The sequence below is a fragment of the Hyla sarda genome, chromosome 8, assembly GCF_029499605.1.
Source record: "Hyla sarda isolate aHylSar1 chromosome 8, aHylSar1.hap1, whole genome shotgun sequence".
Classification (NCBI taxonomy): domain Eukaryota; kingdom Metazoa; phylum Chordata; class Amphibia; order Anura; family Hylidae; genus Hyla; species Hyla sarda.
The window spans coordinates 54,683,167-54,700,893 of NC_079196.1; the positions used below are offsets into that span (position 1 = coordinate 54,683,167).

General features: G+C 48.2%; 1 protein-coding gene across 1 annotated transcript in view; it reads left to right on the top strand.

The window, feature by feature from the left end:
- PDK1 (pyruvate dehydrogenase kinase 1) overlaps window positions 1-17,727 on the top strand; it is a 50,908-nt gene that overhangs the window by 19,796 nt on the left and 13,385 nt on the right. Inside the window, exons 3-7 of the mRNA XM_056536276.1 lie at window positions 4,261-4,332; window positions 10,724-10,908; window positions 12,220-12,315; window positions 16,046-16,123; window positions 17,082-17,158. Coding sequence (XP_056392251.1) covers window positions 4,261-4,332; window positions 10,724-10,908; window positions 12,220-12,315; window positions 16,046-16,123; window positions 17,082-17,158 — 508 coding nt within the window. The remainder of the gene's footprint in view (window positions 1-4,260; window positions 4,333-10,723; window positions 10,909-12,219; window positions 12,316-16,045; window positions 16,124-17,081; window positions 17,159-17,727) is intronic.

Consider the following 17,727-nt stretch of genomic DNA (forward strand, 5'->3'; position numbering starts at 1 on the left):
GATCGAAACAGCTGTGGGCTATGTTTTCATTTGCCCAGGACTTGGTCTCCAAATGGACCGCCCCGCCTACAGTGGACCCTCCGGTCTCTCGCCTATCCAAGTCCACCACTCTTCCTCTAGCTGATGCGGCTTCTTTCAAGGATCCCTTGGACAAACTGATTGAGAACCTTTGCTGCAACCTGGGTGTCCAAGGCGTTGTCGGCCTTCCTTCCCAACTTTGCCAAGGCATTTTATACGGGGCTCCTCCAGATGTTCTGGGTGACCTGGTTCTCCAGATCTCCAACATGGGTGATTATCTGAGCTCGGCATCTCTAGAATCCGCACACTGTGTGGCCTTTGCTTCGGGCAATTTGGTTGCTAACCGCGGCTTTATGTGGCTGAAGGCCTAGAATGCCGATGTGGCCTCCCAGAAATTCCTCACAGAGATGCCTTTTGCTGTTGGCTGTCTTTTTGGAAAAAGAGTATATTAAATTATTTCTAAGGCGGTAAGAGCTCTCTGCTCCCTCAGAATAAGGTGCGTCGCACCGATTCTCGACGCAAGTCCTCTTCGTTTTGGCATTTTTGGCTCTTTGCCTTAGGCCGCAAAGACAAACCAGCGGCTTTGCAGTCTCGGAAGGCTCCTACCTTCAAAGTGCGCCCCTCCTGGAAGCAGGACGGCCGTACTGGACGCTTCCCCGCCAAGCCAGGTACTCGCAAAGCCTGAAGCCAGGTACTCGCAAAGCCCCGAGCCTTCCTCTCGGGTGGGTGGTCGCCTGTCCCTCTTTTGGGACATTTGGTTGGCGCAGGTCCAGGATTCCTGGGTTTGGGAGGTCATTTCCAACGGCTGCCAAATCGAGTTTGGTTCTTTTCCCCAAAATTGTTTTTTCTGTTCCTGTCCTCCTCGCTTTCTGGCCCTGGCTGCGGCTTTTCAGTCTGCGCTCCGCCCAGGGGGGGGGGGGGGGGGGGGTTCTATTCAAATTTGTTTGTCGTTCCCAAAAAAAGGGGGAATGGCCCGTTCGCCTCTCGATGTGAAGCTCCTCAATCGGCACTTGCGCCTGCGGCACTTCCAAATGGGATCTCTCAGTTCTGTTGTTGCGTCCATGGACCAGGGCGAATTTCTGTCTTCAGTAGACATCTGGGATGCCTACCTCCACATCCCCATTTTTCTGGCAGGGTCTTGGTGGAAAATCCTGGCGGTGGTGATTGCTATCCTCCTCTTGAGGGGTGTCGGTGCTCCCTTATCTGGATGACCTGTTGAGCAAACTTGAATAAAATCAGGAGTCTCCACATCACTCTTCAGACCCTGACCAGTTTCGGGTGGGTTATCAACTGGGAGAAATCCATCCCCTCTCCCTCCCAGTCTCTTCCTTGGGCTTCGCTCCCACACCAAGAAGACTCGGGTTCTGCTTCCACCGGACAAGCGGCCAATTGCGCCGCCTGAAACCGGGGGCCATCCGTTCGTTTATGGAAGTATTGGGCAGTATGGTGGTGGCCATGGAAGCCGTTCCTTTTTGCTCAGTTTCGGTGCCGCCCTCTTTAGTGGGCCATTCTGTCCCTGTGGGACAAGTCTCCTTGGTCACTCCACTGCTGGATCAGTCTGTCCCCATGACTCATCAGTCACTCCTTTTGGTGGCTCCGCTCTCCAATCCTCTGGAAAGGACGCTTGTTTCTCCCGCTACGTTGGCAGGTCTTAACGACCGAAGCGAGTCTCCTCGGCTGGGGGGAGTTTTCAGGACCGAACGGTTGAGGGCTGTTGGTCCCCCCAAGAAGCCCATCTCCCCAGCTACATCCTGCATCTTCGGGCCATCTTTCTTTGTCTCCTCCCCTGGAAGTTGTTACTCCGGGGCCATCCGGTTTGGGTCCAAACGGACAAAGCCACGGCACTCGCAGCCTCGCGGCAATAGCGGAGGTGTCACAACTCTTGTCTGGGCGGAACGCCAGGTTCCCTTCATGGTCATTCGCACCATGCTTTGGGCACGTAAACCATCCTCTGCCAGGATTTAGCATAGGACCTGGCATGCCTACTTTCGGTGGTGCGAGGCCCGATCTGTCTCCTGTACTCTTTTCCCTGCCAAACCTGCTTTCCTTTCCGCACTCAGGTCTGGAAACGTGTTTGGTCGTCTGTGCACACGTTCACCAAGTTCTATCAGGTACACATTTCCACACCTGCTGATGCCGGTTTTGGGTTTAAAGTGTTGAAGGCGGCGGTGTCGTTGTCTTCCGCCTGATTCTCTCTGGCTGGGTTCTGCTTTCCCACCCCGGGGGCTGCTTTGGTACGTCCCACGGTTCCTGTGTCCCCCAATGGAGCCGAACGAGAAAAGTTGATTGATTTTTTTTTTTTTATACTTACTGTAAAATCTCCTTCTTGGTGGATTCATTGGGGGACACAGCACCCACCCGTTTGCTTATTAGTTTGTTGCCCTGAGAGTCGATTTCATTTCCTGTCTGTGGGTTTGTTCGGTTGATTTTTATTTATTTTTTTGTCTGGGTCTTCTTCGGACTCTCTGTAGTCATTTGACGGTTTCCTCCTACTGCTCTTGGGACTAAACTGGTTAGCTCAGAGTCAGTGGATGGGGTATATCTAACAGTAGGGGACCACTTCTTTTTTGTTAATGCCTAGTGTCAGCCTCCTAGTGGCAGCAAGATATACCCACAGTTCCTATGTCCGCCAATGAATCCTCCAAGAGAGAGATTTTACAGTAAGGATAAAAAAAAACAACTACTTTTTGAGCACACATCTTCAAAATGAAGTGATATATTTTCTTCGCTTATATCCCCTATGGTCCAGCAGGTATTTTCTGGTCTGAACTTTAGGCCCGATTCTTTCCACTGCTGAAGTTGCAATTGAGTTTATGGTGGTCTGCACTTCCATTATCTGGTTGTACAATAGTTCTTGACATGTCCATTGGTTTCTTTCTGTTAGGTTTCTGTTGCTTATTGAAGGCCAGAATAGAGTAGAATGCGCGGCAGTTCTATCCAGTTAAACAAAAGGAAATGTGATGGACCCATTGTAAGATCCTTTGGAAAAATTCATCACAATTGTGATGCTGGTGTGAACAGATCCTTTCCACAGTAAGGGTGTATTCGTTTTTTGAATCAGGCAGCCTGCTATGGTGGGAGAATTTCAAAATCACCTCCTACCATATCTCAGATTTCAATGAGCCAACCTGAGTCAGCTAGTGTCTGTTATGTACCAGAGTTCTCATTTCATTACATTGAGAGTCAGCTAGTGTCTCCAGTCGGCTCATTTTCCGACTGTATCTGGTTTTTGAACTGGAGTAAATAAAAACCAGCACGATTTTCAGTCCAGTTCAAAACCAGATACAGTCGAAAAATGAGCCAACTGGAGACACTAGCTTACTCTGGCATCTCAATGTAAGTGAGGCTATGTTCTCAAGTGTGAGGCTATGTTCACACAGCAGAATTTATGCATGAGTTCTGCATGAAAATTCTGCAGTAAATTCCGCTGAAATTAATAGCCCATTCACTTCAATGGAATTAATGCAGTGGAAATTCTGCAGCAGAAATTCTACTGTGTGAATGGGACAGCAGAATCCCATTAAAGGGGTACTCCGCTGCTCAGCGTTTGGAACAAACTGTTCCGAATGCTGGAGCCGGGAGCTTGTGACGTCACGCCCTGCCCCCTCAATGAGTCGCCACGCCCCCTCCCATAGACTTGCATTGAAGGGGTGGGGCGTGACATCATGAGGGGGTGGGCTTTGACGTCACAAGCTCCCGGCTCCAGCGTTCGGAACAGTTTGTTCCAAACGCTGAGCAGCGGAGTACCCCTTTAAAGTGGATTGGCTATAAATTCATGCAGAAATTTTGGCATGTGAATATAGCCTGAGGCACACTCGTTGGGGAACTCCGCTCTATACTAAATATTGGCAAAGACTCACATAATTGCTTTTACTTAAGCAGCCGAAATTGTTCATGTGTACCCCTTATTTCCAAAGAAGTGTGCAACCTTTTGCGAGCTATGAAGGACTCCATTTTACTTGCACAACCTACAGACCCGCAATGTCATTTGTATTTATAAATATAACCTATGACAAGTGTTGTGCTTATAAATGTAACCGTCAGTAAATTGGAGCAGGCCCTCAGGTGCCTTCTTAATGTGTCCCTGCAAGGCATTATAGGCTTCCTACAGTGGGAAGCCGGCTATATTTAGTTTTCTCGTTATAGTCTTGCAGATTTCTCCGCATTTAAGATGTTTTTTCTTAGACCTATGAAGCGAGCACACGGATCATTTATATAGCAGACGTGTTTGTTTCTCTGCAGGTACGTCCAGAGCTTTCAGGAGATAATTGATTTTAAAGACAGAAATACAGATGATCCTGATACAGTCAGGAAGTAAGTATACGGCGCTCTGCAATATTAGTGATCCGTCTTTATCTCTCGGTGCAGAAGCTACTGTTACGCCGAGCGCTCCGGGTCCCCGCTCCTCCCCGGAGCGCTCGCTACACTTCCCTCACTGCAGCGCCCCGGTCGGTTCCACGGACCCGGGGCGCTGCGTTACTACCTCCGGCCGGGATGCGATTCGCGATGCGGGTAGCGCCCGCTCGCGATGCGCACCCCGGCTCCCGTACCTTACTCGCTCCCCGTCAGTTCTGTCCCGGCGCGCGCGGCCCCGCTCCCTAGGGCGCGCGCGCGCCGGGTCTTTGCGATTTAAAGGGCCACTGCACCGCTGATTGGTGCAGTGGTTCCAATTAGTGTTTACACCTGTGCACTTCCCTATATCACCTCACTTCCCCTTCACTCCCTCGCCGGATCTTGTTGCCCTAGTGCCAGTGAAAGCGTTCCTTGTGTGTTCCTTGCCTGTGATTCCAGACCTTCTGCCGTTGCCCCTGACTACGATCCTTGCTGCCTGCCCCGACCTTCTGCTACGTCCGACCTTGCTTCTGTCTACTCCCTTGTACCGCGCCTATCTTCAGCAGCCAGAGAGGTTGAGCCGTTGCTAGGGGATACGACCTGGTCACTACCGCCGCAGCAAGACCATCCCGCTTTGCGGCGGGCTCTGGTGAAAACCAGTAGTGACTTAGAACCGATCCTCTAGCACGGTCCACGCCAATCCCTCTCTGGCACAGAGGATCCACTACCTGCCAGCCGGCATCGTGACAGTAGATCCGGCCATGGATCCCGCTGAAGTTCCTCTGCCAGTTGTCGCTGACCTCACCACGGTGGTCGCCCAGCAGTCACAACAGATTGCGCAACAAGGCCAACAGCTGTCTCAACTGACTGTTATGCTACAACAGTTACTACCACAGCTCCAGCAATCATCTCCTCCGCCAGCTCCTGTACCTCCTCCGCAGCGAGTGGCCGCTTCTGGAATACGACTATCCTTGCCGGATAAATTTGATGGGGACTCTAAGTTTTGCCGTGGCTTTCTTTCCCAATGTTCATTACACTTGGAGATGATGTCGGACCAGTTCCCCACTGAAAGGTCTAAGGTGGCTTTCGTAGTCAGCCTGCTGTCTGGAAAAGCCCTGGCTTGGGCCACACCGCTCTGGGACCGCAATGACCCCGTCACTGCCTCTGTACACTCCTTCTTCTCGGAAATTCGAAGTGTCTTTGAGGAACCTGCCCGAGCCTCTTCTGCTGAGACTGCCCTGTTGAACCTGGTCCAGGGTAATTCTTCCGTTGGCGAGTATGCCGTACAGTTCCGTACCCTTGCTTCAGAATTATCCTGGAATAATGAGGCACTCTGCGCGACCTTTAAAAAAGGCCTATCCAGCAACATTAAAGATGTTCTGGCCGCACGAGAAATCCCTGCTAACCTACATGAACTCATCCATCTTGCCACTCGCATTGACATGCGTTTTTCCGAACGGCGTCAGGAGCTCCGCCAGGATATGGACTCTGTTCGCACGAGGCGTTTTTTCTCCCCGGCTCCTCTCTCCTCTGGTCCCCTGCAATCTGTTCCTGTGCCTCCCGCCGTGGAGGCTATGCAGGTCGACCGGTCTCGCCTGACACCCCAAGAGAGGACACGACGCCGCATGGAGAATCTCTGCCTGTACTGTGCTAGTACCGAACACTTCCTGAAGGATTGTCCTATCCGTCCTCCCCGCCTGGAAAGACGTCCGCTGACTCCGCACAAAGGTGAGACAGTCCTTGATGTCTACTCTGCTTCTCCACGTCTTACTGTGCCTGTGCGGATGTCTGCCTCTGCCTTCTCCTTCTCTGCTGTGGCCTTCCTGGACTCTGGATCTGCAGGAAATTTCATCTTAGCCTCTCTAGTCAACAGGTTCAACATCCCGGTGACCAGTCTCGCCAGACCCCTCTACATCAATTGTGTAAACAATGAAAGATTGGACTGTACTATACGTTTCCGCACGGAGCCCCTTCTAATGTGCATCGGATCTCATCACGAGAGGATTGAACTGTTGGTCCTCCCCAATTGCACTTCTGAAATCCTTCTTGGACTTCCCTGGCTTCAACTCCATTCCCCAATCCTGGATTGGTCCACTGGGGAGATTAAGAGTTGGGGGCCCTCTTGTTCCAAGGACTGCTTAAAACCGGTTCCCAGTAAACCTTGCCGTGTCCCTGTGCTTCCTCATGTAACCGGTCTCCCTAAGGCCTATATGGACTTTGCGGACGTTTTTTGCAAAAAACAAGCTGAGACTCTACCTCCTCACAGGCCTTATGATTGTCCCATTGACCTCCTCCCGGGCACTACTCCACCCCGGGGCAGAATCTATCCTCTGTCCGTCCCAGAGACTCTTGCCATGTCTGAATACGTCCAAGAAAATTTAAAAAAGGGCTTTATCCGTAAATCCTCCTCTCCTGCCGGAGCCGGATTTTTCTTTGTGTCCAAAAAAGATGGCTCTCTACGTCCTTGCATTGACTACCGCGGTCTTAATAAAATCACGGTTAAGAACCGCTACCCCCTACCCCTCATCTCTGAACTCTTTGATCGTCTCCAAGGTGCCCATATTTTTACCAAACTGGACTTAAGAGGTGCTTATAATCTCATCCGCATCAGAGAGGGGGATGAATGGAAAACGGCATTTAACACCAGAGATGGACACTTTGAGTATCTGGTCATGCCCTTTGGTCTATGCAACGCCCCTGCCGTCTTCCAAGACTTTGTTAATGAAATTTTTCGTGATCTACTATACTCCTGTGTTGTTGTATATCTGGACGATATCCTGATTTTTTCTGCCAATCTTGAAGAACACCGCCAGCATGTCCGTATGGTTCTTCAGAGACTTCGTGATAATCAACTCTATGCCAAAATAGAGAAATGTCTGTTTGAATGCCAATCTCTTCCTTTTCTAGGATACTTGGTCTCTGGCCAGGGACTACAAATGGACCCAGATAAACTCTCTGCCGTCTTAGATTGGCCACGCCCCTCCGGACTCCGTGCCATCCAACGTTTTTTGGGGTTCGCCAATTATTACAGGCAATTTATTCCACATTTTTCTACCATTGTGGCTCCTATTGTGGCTTTAACAAAAAAAAATGCCGATCCCAAGTCTTGGCCTCCTCAAGCGGAAGACGCCTTTAAACGACTCAAGTCTGCCTTTTCTTCGGCTCCCGTGCTCTCCAGACCTGACCCATCTAAACCCTTCCTATTGGAGGTTGATGCCTCCTCAGTGGGAGCTGGAGCTGTCCTTCTACAAAAAAACTCTTCCGGGCATGCTGTTACTTGTGGTTTTTTTTCCAGGACCTTCTCTCCGGCGGAGAGGAACTACTCCATCGGGGATCGAGAGCTTCTAGCCATTAAATTAGCACTTGAGGAATGGAGGCATCTGCTGGAGGGATCAAGATTTCCAGTTATTATTTACACCGATCACAAGAACCTCTCCTACCTCCAGTCTGCCCAACGGCTGAATCCTCGTCAGGCCAGGTGGTCTCTGTTCTTTGCCCGATTTAATTTTGAAATTCACTTTCGGCCTGCTGATAAAAACATTAGGGCCGATGCTCTCTCTCGTTCCTCAGATGCCTCTGAAATTGAACTCTCTCCTCAACACATCATTCCTCCTGACTGCCTGATTTCCACTTCTCCAGCCTCCATCAGGCAAACTCCTCCAGGAAAGACCTTTGTTTCTCCACGCCAACGCCTTGGGATCCTCAAATGGGGTCACTCCTCCCATCTCGCAGGTCATGCGGGCATCAAGAAATCTGTGCAACTCATCTCTCGCTTCTATTGGTGGCCGACTCTAGAGACTGATGTGGTGGACTTTGTGCGAGCCTGCACTATCTGTGCCCGGGATAAGACTCCTCGCCAGAAGCCCGCTGGTTTTCTTCATCCTCTACCTGTCCCCGAACAACCTTGGTCTCTGATTGGTATGGATTTTATTACTGACTTACCCCCATCCCATGGCAACACTGTTATTTGGGTGGTCGTTGATCGATTCTCCAAAATGGCACATTTCATCCCTCTTCCTGGTCTTCCTTCAGCGCCTCAGTTGGCTAAACAATTTTTTGTACACATTTTTCGTCTTCACGGGTTGCCTACACAGATCGTCTCGGATAGAGGCGTCCAATTTGTGTCTAAATTCTGGAGGGCTCTCTGTAAACAACTCAAGATTAAATTAAATTTTTCTTCTGCATACCATCCTCAATCCAATGGACAAGTAGAGAGAATTAACCAGATCTTGGGTGACTATTTACGACATTTTGTTTCCTCCCGCCAGGATGACTGGGCAGATCTTCTACCTTGGGCCGAATTCTCGTATAATTTCAGAATCTCTGAATCTTCCTCCAAATCTCCGTTTTTCGTGGTGTACGGCCGTCACCCTCTTCCCCCCCTCCCTACCCCCTTGCCCTCTGGTCTGCCCGCTGTGGATGAAATTTCTCGTGATCTTTCCACCATATGGAAAGAGACCCAAAATTCTCTCTTACAGGCTTCTTCTCGCATGAAGAGATTCGCAGATAAGAAAAGAAGAGCTCCTCCCATTTTTTCCCCTGGAGACAAGGTATGGCTCTCCGCTAAATATGTCCGTTTCCGTGTCCCGAGCTATAAGTTGGGACCACGCTATCTTGGTCCTTTTAAAGTTTTGTGTCAAATTAATCCTGTCTCTTACAAACTTCTTCTTCCTCCTTCTCTTCGTATCCCTAATGCCTTTCACGTCTCTCTTCTTAAACCTCTCATCCTCAACCGTTTTTCTCCTAAATCTGTTCCTCCCACTCCTGTTTCCGGCTCCTCGGACATCTTCTCTGTCAAAGAGATTTTGGCCTCTAAAAAGGTCAGGGGAAGAACTTTTTTTTTAGTGGATTGGGAGGGTTGTGGTCCAGAAGAGAGGTCCTGGGAACCTGAGGACAATATCCTGGACAAAAGTCTGATCCTCAGGTTCTCAGGCCCCAAGAAGAGGGGGAGACCCAAGGGGGGGGGTACTGTTACGCCGAGCGCTCCGGGTCCCCGCTCCTCCCCGGAGCGCTCGCTACACTTCCCTCACTGCAGCGCCCCGGTCGGTTCCACGGACCCGGGGCGCTGCGTTACTACCTCCGGCCGGGATGCGATTCGCGATGCGGGTAGCGCCCGCTCGCGATGCGCACCCCGGCTCCCGTACCTTACTCGCTCCCCGTCAGTTCTGTCCCGGCGCGCGCGGCCCCGCTCCCTAGGGCGCGCGCGCGCCGGGTCTTTGCGATTTAAAGGGCCACTGCACCGCTGATTGGTGCAGTGGTTCCAATTAGTGTTTACACCTGTGCACTTCCCTATATCACCTCACTTCCCCTTCACTCCCTCGCCGGATCTTGTTGCCCTAGTGCCAGTGAAAGCGTTCCTTGTGTGTTCCTTGCCTGTGATTCCAGACCTTCTGCCGTTGCCCCTGACTACGATCCTTGCTGCCTGCCCCGACCTTCTGCTACGTCCGACCTTGCTTCTGTCTACTCCCTTGTACCGCGCCTATCTTCAGCAGCCAGAGAGGTTGAGCCGTTGCTAGGGGATACGACCTGGTCACTACCGCCGCAGCAAGACCATCCCGCTTTGCGGCGGGCTCTGGTGAAAACCAGTAGTGACTTAGAACCGATCCTCTAGCACGGTCCACGCCAATCCCTCTCTGGCACAGAGGATCCACTACCTGCCAGCCGGCATCGTGACAGCTACATGTAGTTTTGTGCTTTCAAAACCACAGCAAGGTGCTTTCTCAGAGAATAAAGGGGTTGTCCAAAATATCTCCTTCCCTTTCCAGCATTGCCTGTCTGGGCATAATGGGAATAATAGTTTTGCAACTGCTGGGGATCCACAGGTTTAGAGATACCGAGTTAGGGCATAAATGGTGATCTGCATCCCCATAATAACCCTAGGACAGATCAGAAGCAGGAATGTTGTCTTACAGCCTGAGGCTTTAGAATGTAAGTATGAGTGATAATATCTGTAGAAGTAAAAGTAAGATTGTATACATGTATACACTGTGCTTTATTATGTTTATTGTGAGAGATAAAGCCTATGTAGAGAAAAACATAGAAACATAGAATGTGTCGGCAGATAAGAACCATTTGGCCCATCTAGTCTGCCCAATAAGTGGTGCAGTTGCCCATTGCAACCAATCCAGATCATTTTTATTTTTTCATTTTAAAAAGGCCTCTAAAAAATGAAAGAAGCGATCTGGTTGCTATGGGCGGCTGCACCACTCTTCATCTACACAAATTTTTATAAATTTCCCTCTTCAATGGCTGCAGATTGTTTCCTTGTTCGATGGCTGCAGATTGTTTCCTTGTTTCGATGGCTGCAGATTATGACAGCATTGATGATTGGTAGAAGTCATATGCTTCTCGGTTACTTATTTTCGGTCTAAAGATTCACAGATACAGTAATAACCATCCGAAATCGTCACAATGATGTCATCCCAACCATGGCGCAGGGCGTTGTGGAGTACAAGGACAGCTTTGGAGTGGATCCAGTAACATCTCAGAATGTGCAGTATTTCTTGGATCGGTTCTTTATGAGCCGCATATCGATTCGGATGCTTCTAAATCAGCACAGTAAGTAAGAAGGCCTGCATGAGCCGACTTCTATGGGCTACCACTCCTGCAAGCAGCTCTATCGCTTACCTGCATTCCAACAGTCATTGCTTATTATTTCTTAGATAGCTGTCAGCCAACACCAGTCTTACCTGATTGTTTTATACACATGTACACTCCACACAGCTGAGCATGCATGTGTTTTGAATGGAACCTTACACCTCTAGATTTAGGATTGAGTGTGATGAAATTCAATCCCTCCATCCATCTCTCACTTACATCTGTCATTTGTAGAGACATTTAGATGGTTGGATTGTTCAGAATCAGTAGGTTTGACCATCAATAATCTGTGTATACCCTGGTACAGTCTTTCCTGAACTCTCCCCAGTGATTACAGTGCCACGGTGATAGGGCGTTGGGGTGAAAAAGAGGAGTTGTGAGCAACTGAATACACATCATGGCATCTCATCTACCTCAGAGTGCGCTAAAGACTTGTAATGGAAAGGTAACACAATAGAAAGAGGCAAAGTCCGGCTACTACAGGGTTTAGATAGAACCCACTATGGACAAGTGAAAAAAGTGAAGAATCGAGGCTTGTGAAGATAGGTAGGTGGTGCTCTGGCTTAGTGGTATACAGTACTTCCAAATACACGATTCGTAGAGAAACAAAAGTTGGCAACTCACCGTTCTTCCTAGGCCAGATGAAGCAATAACCTGTGCGAATCGGCTACCGTTGACTGCTGTACCCCCCTACACTGTCCCTCTCCTGTAACTACTATGTTTGTATCAATAAAAGTTCAGAAGACCGGTGAGTTGCCGACTTTTTTTTCTCTACGAACTGTGTACTTGTAATGGAAAGGCTCTCAGAGAAGTGTTTATAAAAACTAAGTATCCCAATAAACTACTGCAATGTGTTTCTGGGTTAGAACTAGCCCTTCCTCAGGCGGGGGAAATGCAAAGAGTTAGCTTTCACATTCCCTGTCTTTGCATGTACACAGGTGCCTGCTGTTTACAGATTTTTTTTTTCCTTTAATCCTTTAGGTGTGGCATCGCTTGCCCGCTGTATGAGTAATATTCCTATTTTTCCCTTGGGGCTTAGTAACCCAAGTAATGAAATTTTTCAGTGGCATAAACATGGATAGCAGTGAACCAGCTTTTCTGGCTTAATTGTATGTGCTGAGCAGAGTGGAGACTTCCCTGTGAGTGTACTGACAAGCTGGTTCGCTACCCACACTATACCATACCGGAAACCCCTGTAAAGTGTACACCACGTAACAACTGTTACATAAACACTGATTATTTGTTCTTAATTGTTTTATCTTTATATTGTAGCTCTTCTTTTTGGTGGAAAAGTAACGGTGAACCCAGCTCATCCAAAACACATAGGCAGCATAGACCCAACATGCAATGTGGTTGATGTTGTTAGAGGTAAGATCTCTGCTGCTCTGATACCATTTTTTGCCTTTAAAGAGAATCTGACAGGCTGTTCACCCACACTAAACCCAATATACTTAGTTATAGTGCGAATGAACAGCTTTAAAAAGTCAGTACTTCAATCTGTGCAGTATTCGTAGCGTTATGGCAGGTCAATCTACTAGCTGTATTGCACAGGTGTGCGCAATGAAAGCGGGGAGCCAGCCTGCCAAGTTCCCCTGCCTTTTCCATATTCCCCATGCCTCCTGCCCCCTTGCTGAATATGCTAATGGATGCCGGGGGTGGGCGCTCTGCTCTCTGGGCAGAGTGCTCACCCGATGGCCATTAGCATATTTATAAATGGGGTGGGCCAGATGGACTATGGAGGAGGCAGGGGAGCTCAGCATGCCGGATCCCTGCCTCCATTGCACACAGCTGTGCAATGCAGCTAGAAGATTAACCTGTCCTAATGCTACAAACACTGCAAAGATTTAAAGTAATTACTTTTTTAAAGCTGTTCACCAGCACTGTAACCCAGTTTATTGGGTTTAGTGTGGGTGAACAGCCAGTCAGATTCTCTTTAATGTTATTATTTCACATGAGTGCATTTTACAAAATCCGTTTCAGGTCTGACTTGCTTTGGTCCGCCATCGGATTCTAATTTGGATTCAACAGTACGTAGAGGAGCAGGAACTCCTGTCAAAGGCAGAAGTCACTTCCCCTGTTTGTAGGGCAGCAAAGTGTACACTGTATAATTGCCACACGGTTATTTTTCCCTCGGCTGGGTGCAGAGTGCCTGTCTCAGCGAATGCAGTAAGGAGAGTAAGCAGTGACACATGGCAAGTCATACAGTATACAGGGGTCCCTGCTCCTACAAATTGCATGAAATAAATCCCAAATAATTTAGAGGGAATTTGATTAGGTAAAGGTAATTTCTTACCAGGTTTATGCTTTCCTATCTGAGTGCAGCATAAACTAATGATAGAGACGCTGAACAGAACTATATGTCCTTTATGTCATTCTGTGCAGTCGATTTCCTAATATGAAGGAGTTCAAACACTGTGGTACAAGTGTGTCCTCCTTGCCCCACTAAGCTTGATTGACAGGTCTCTTCCTTACACAAAGACCTCTTTAAGTGAGATCTGGTTGGAATCACGTATATATTTTCACTCTTTTATTCTTGCTAGAAATGAATTTTTGAAATTGTGTCCATCTGCTGCACACGAAGTGTTGCGTCTTCAGTACTTGCAGACAGGTCACCTTAGGTTACTGTACTGGAAACAATTCAGACCATGGCCAAGGTTATTGAGATTTTCCGACAGGAGCTCCTGCCAAGCTTGAGAGTAAATTACATCACCTTGCTGAAGTCCCTCATATATACACTGTTCAAAAAAATAAAGGGAACACTGAGATAACACATCCTAGATCTGAATGAATGAACTAATCGTATGAAATACTTTCGTCTTTACATAGTTGAATGTGCTGACAACAAAATCACACAAAAATTATCAATGGAAATCAAATTTATCAACCCATGGAGGTCTGGATATGGAGTCACACTCAAAATAAAAGTGGAAAACCACACTACAGGCTGATCCAACTTTATGTAATGTCCTTAAAACAAGTCACAATGAGGCTCAGTAGTGTGTGGCCTCCACGTGCCCGTATGACCTCCCTACAATGCCTGGGCATGCTCTTGATGAGGTGGCGGTACTGGACAGTCTGTGGTGCAACGTGGTGTTGGTGGATGGAGCGAGACATGATGTCCCAGATGTGCTCAATCGGATTCAGGTCTGGGGAACGGGCGGGCCAGTCCATAGCATCAATGCCTCTTGGAGGAACTGCTGACACACTCCAGCCACATGAGGTCTAGCTTTGTTTGCATTAGGAGGAATCCAGGGCCAACCGCACCAGCATATGGTCTCAAGGGGACAAGGGGTCTGAGGATCTCATCTCGGTACCTAATTGCAGTCAGGCTACCTCTGGCAAGCACATGGAAGGCTGTGCAGCCCCCCAAAGAAATGCCACCCCACACCATTACTGACTCTCCGCCAAACCGGTCATGCTGGAGGATGTTTCAGGTAGCAGATCATTCTCCACGGCGTCTCCAAACCCTGTCACGTCTGTCACATGTGCTCAGTGTGAACCACGTTTCATCTGTGAAGAGCACAGGGCGCCAGTGGCGAATTTGCCAGTCTTAGTGTTCTCTGGCAAATGGCAAACGTCCTGCACGGTGTTGGGCTGTAAGCACAACCCCCCCACCCCCACCTGTGGACGTCGGGCCCTCATACCACCCTCATGGAGTCGGTTTCTGACTGTTTGAGTGGACACATGTACATTTGTGGACTGCTGGAGGTCATTTTGCAGGGCTCTGGCAGTGCTCCTCCTGCTCCTCTTTGCACAAAGGCGGAGGTAGCGGTCCTACTGCTGGGTTGTTGCCCTCCTCCATGTCTCCTGATGTACTGGCCTGTCTCCTGGTAGCACCTCCATGCTCTGGACACTACACTGACAGACACAGCAAACCTTCTTGCTACAGCTCGCATTGATGTGTCATCCTGGATGAGCTGCACTACCTGAGCCACCTGTGTGGGTTGTAGACTCCGTCTCATGCTACCACTAGAGTGAAAGCACCGCCAGCATTCAAAAGTGACCAAAACATCAGCCAGGAAGCATAGGAACTGAGAAGTGGTCTGTGGTCACCACCTGCAGAACCACTCCTGTATTAGGGGTGTCTTGCTAATTGCCTCTAATTTCCACCTGTTGTCTGTTCCATTTGCACAACAGCATGTGAAATTGATTGTCAATCAGTGTTGCTTCCTCAGTGGACAGTGTGATTTCACAGAAGTGTCATTGACTTGGAGTTACATTGTGTTGTTTAAGTGTTCCCTTTATTTTTTTGGGCAGTGTAGTTCAGTTCCTAACTTTTCCTACTGATGGCTGTGAAATGTTTTATCGACCACCTAATAAGTAAATATTTCAGACAGTTATCAAGTGCATCAGTCACTTGGAAAGCCACCAATAAACCGGCGACACTGTCTTACAGTGATCACTGAACGGATACGGGTCATGTCTTTATCTATTAAGACCTGGTCTTTAATTCTTAAAAAATTCATGCCGCAGTTCTCCTTTAAGGCAGAGTGCAATTTTCTAAGTCCCCCTGCACCTGGGTTGCAAAAAACATAAAAAAACAAACTTTTACTCCCCTTCCTACTTTCCCCGTTGCGGAGATATCTGCGTCCCGTTCCTCTGGTGCTGCTGGCTTCTTAGTCTCGAAATGTCACAGTGCAGGCAGCCTATCGCCGGCCGCACCGATGTCCCGCCTCGATCAGTGATAGGCTCGGCGCACTGCATGTAAGGAGCCTGCGCCCCGCCTTCTCCCTACTGCCTGGGCTCCTTACATGACAATGCGCTCAGGGGAAAATTTACGCAACAGTTCTCCTTTAAAGTGTCACAGAGGCGTGGCCAGAGGTCTGCAGTATACTCGGGCTGCAATTCCTCTCTACTATGATTCCCACCCTTGGCCTGTGTGATGGACAGACAGGGCTCCATTTAAAAAAAAAATTGAGGCTGCAGAGGGAAAAACCGGAAAAATGTCATATACATGTTATATAATAGGCAGAAATTGTGAATAATTCTTCTCATGTACACGTGGCAGCTTTTTTATATAGATAGATATTAATTTTTTTTTTTTTTTTAAAGAATGGAGCCCTGTCTATAAATAACTGGTTTGCTCTTTGTTCCATAGATGGGTATGAGAATGCAAAGCACCTGTGTGACCTGTATTACATGAGTTCTCCTGAACTGGAACTTGCAGAATTTAATGGTGCGTATATCTATTGTCTCTCGGTCTTTATTCTTATTTATAATGTTATGGTGTTGTAGGTGTTTAGTCATTTCTTTGACAAAATCTTAATCTTGCCCTCCTCCCTGTGGAATGGTGCCAGCCTCTGAATATATGTCTGTGATGGGGGTGGATGGAGGTGGGAACAGCACGCGCCTCATATAGACAGCCGGGTCTTTACACAAGTGCCACAATATTTGTTTTATTACATTTGTCAAGTAGCCCCTTATTGTATGTAGCATGTAATATATTCTCTTTAAAGGGGTACTCCGCTGCTCAGCGTTTGGAACAAACTGTTCTGAATGCTGGAGCCGATGCTGGCAGCTTGTGATGTCATAGCCCCACCCCCTCGTGATATCCCGCCCCCTCAATGCAAGTCTATGGGAGGGGGCGTGACAGCTGTCACGCCCCCTCCCATAGACTTGCATTGAGGGGGCAGGGCATGACACAATGAGGGGGTGGGGTTATGACATCACAAGCTCCCGGCGTTGACTCAATCGTTCGGAACAGTTTGTAGGAGTACCCCTTTAAAGTGGTTTATTAATACATAATAAAGAATTTTAAGGTTATAAAAGTTCCCCAATCTAATAGACTGAGTAGAGATCAGCCAAAAGAGCATCACTTTGGAGGACCCTGTACACCTGTCTAATACACAAAGTATTGACTTTAATGTGTACTGTGTAATTCTTCATTTCCCCTGAGGTATCGCTGCACGCAAACGGAACATTTGCCACAGGGTTCCCAACTGAATACAGCGGATCATTGGGGATCAGTTTAGTTAGGACACCTTGTGATCTACTAAACTGTCAAGGGATCCTTCTAACAAAATGAGGCTGTCTAGAATCCTACCTTTATAAATGTCAAAATAATATAAAATTAAACATTTTCCTCCGCATTCTATATCTTGATTCCTGACTGTCTCATTTTATTTGTGTCCCAGCACAGAACCCAGGACAGCCGATTCAGGTGGTGTATGTCCCCTCACATCTGTACCATATGGTGTTTGAGCTTTTCAAGGTGTGTGATTTGTCCTCAGCATCTTTTTAATAACTTTCTGTCCAGTGTATATTTTGTTCCGGTTTAATGGCCCGAGCACAGTCACTTAGGGACTACGTTCAGGTTCTTTTTTTGAATGTATGAGAACGTTTGTCTGACAAGCGTGGTTTGCAGCTCTTTTTAGTGCTGATACATTTGGAAAATAGCCCAAGCGTAGTCACAGATCGTATCGGCAGCCGACTTTTGAGATTCTGCCAATATATCTGTGGAGGCACAAATTGTAATGTGAACCCAGCTTTAGATATGGGGGGGGGGGGGAGGGGGAATGTATACACACGTACAGTATCCTGGACATATTTTGTGCACAGGACTTGAAGCTGCAAATTTGATACTGTGCTCCATTATTTCATTCAAATTGAACTCTGCAGCTTCAAATCCTGTGCATCAAATATGTCCAGGATACTGTTCATGTAGATACACCCTTAAAAGAAATCTGTCACCAGTGTTACCTGCACTAACCTGTCCGTACCGACAGATAGTGCAGGTGACCCTGATTACACACCTGGTCCCATTCCGTGCCGGGGATCTTC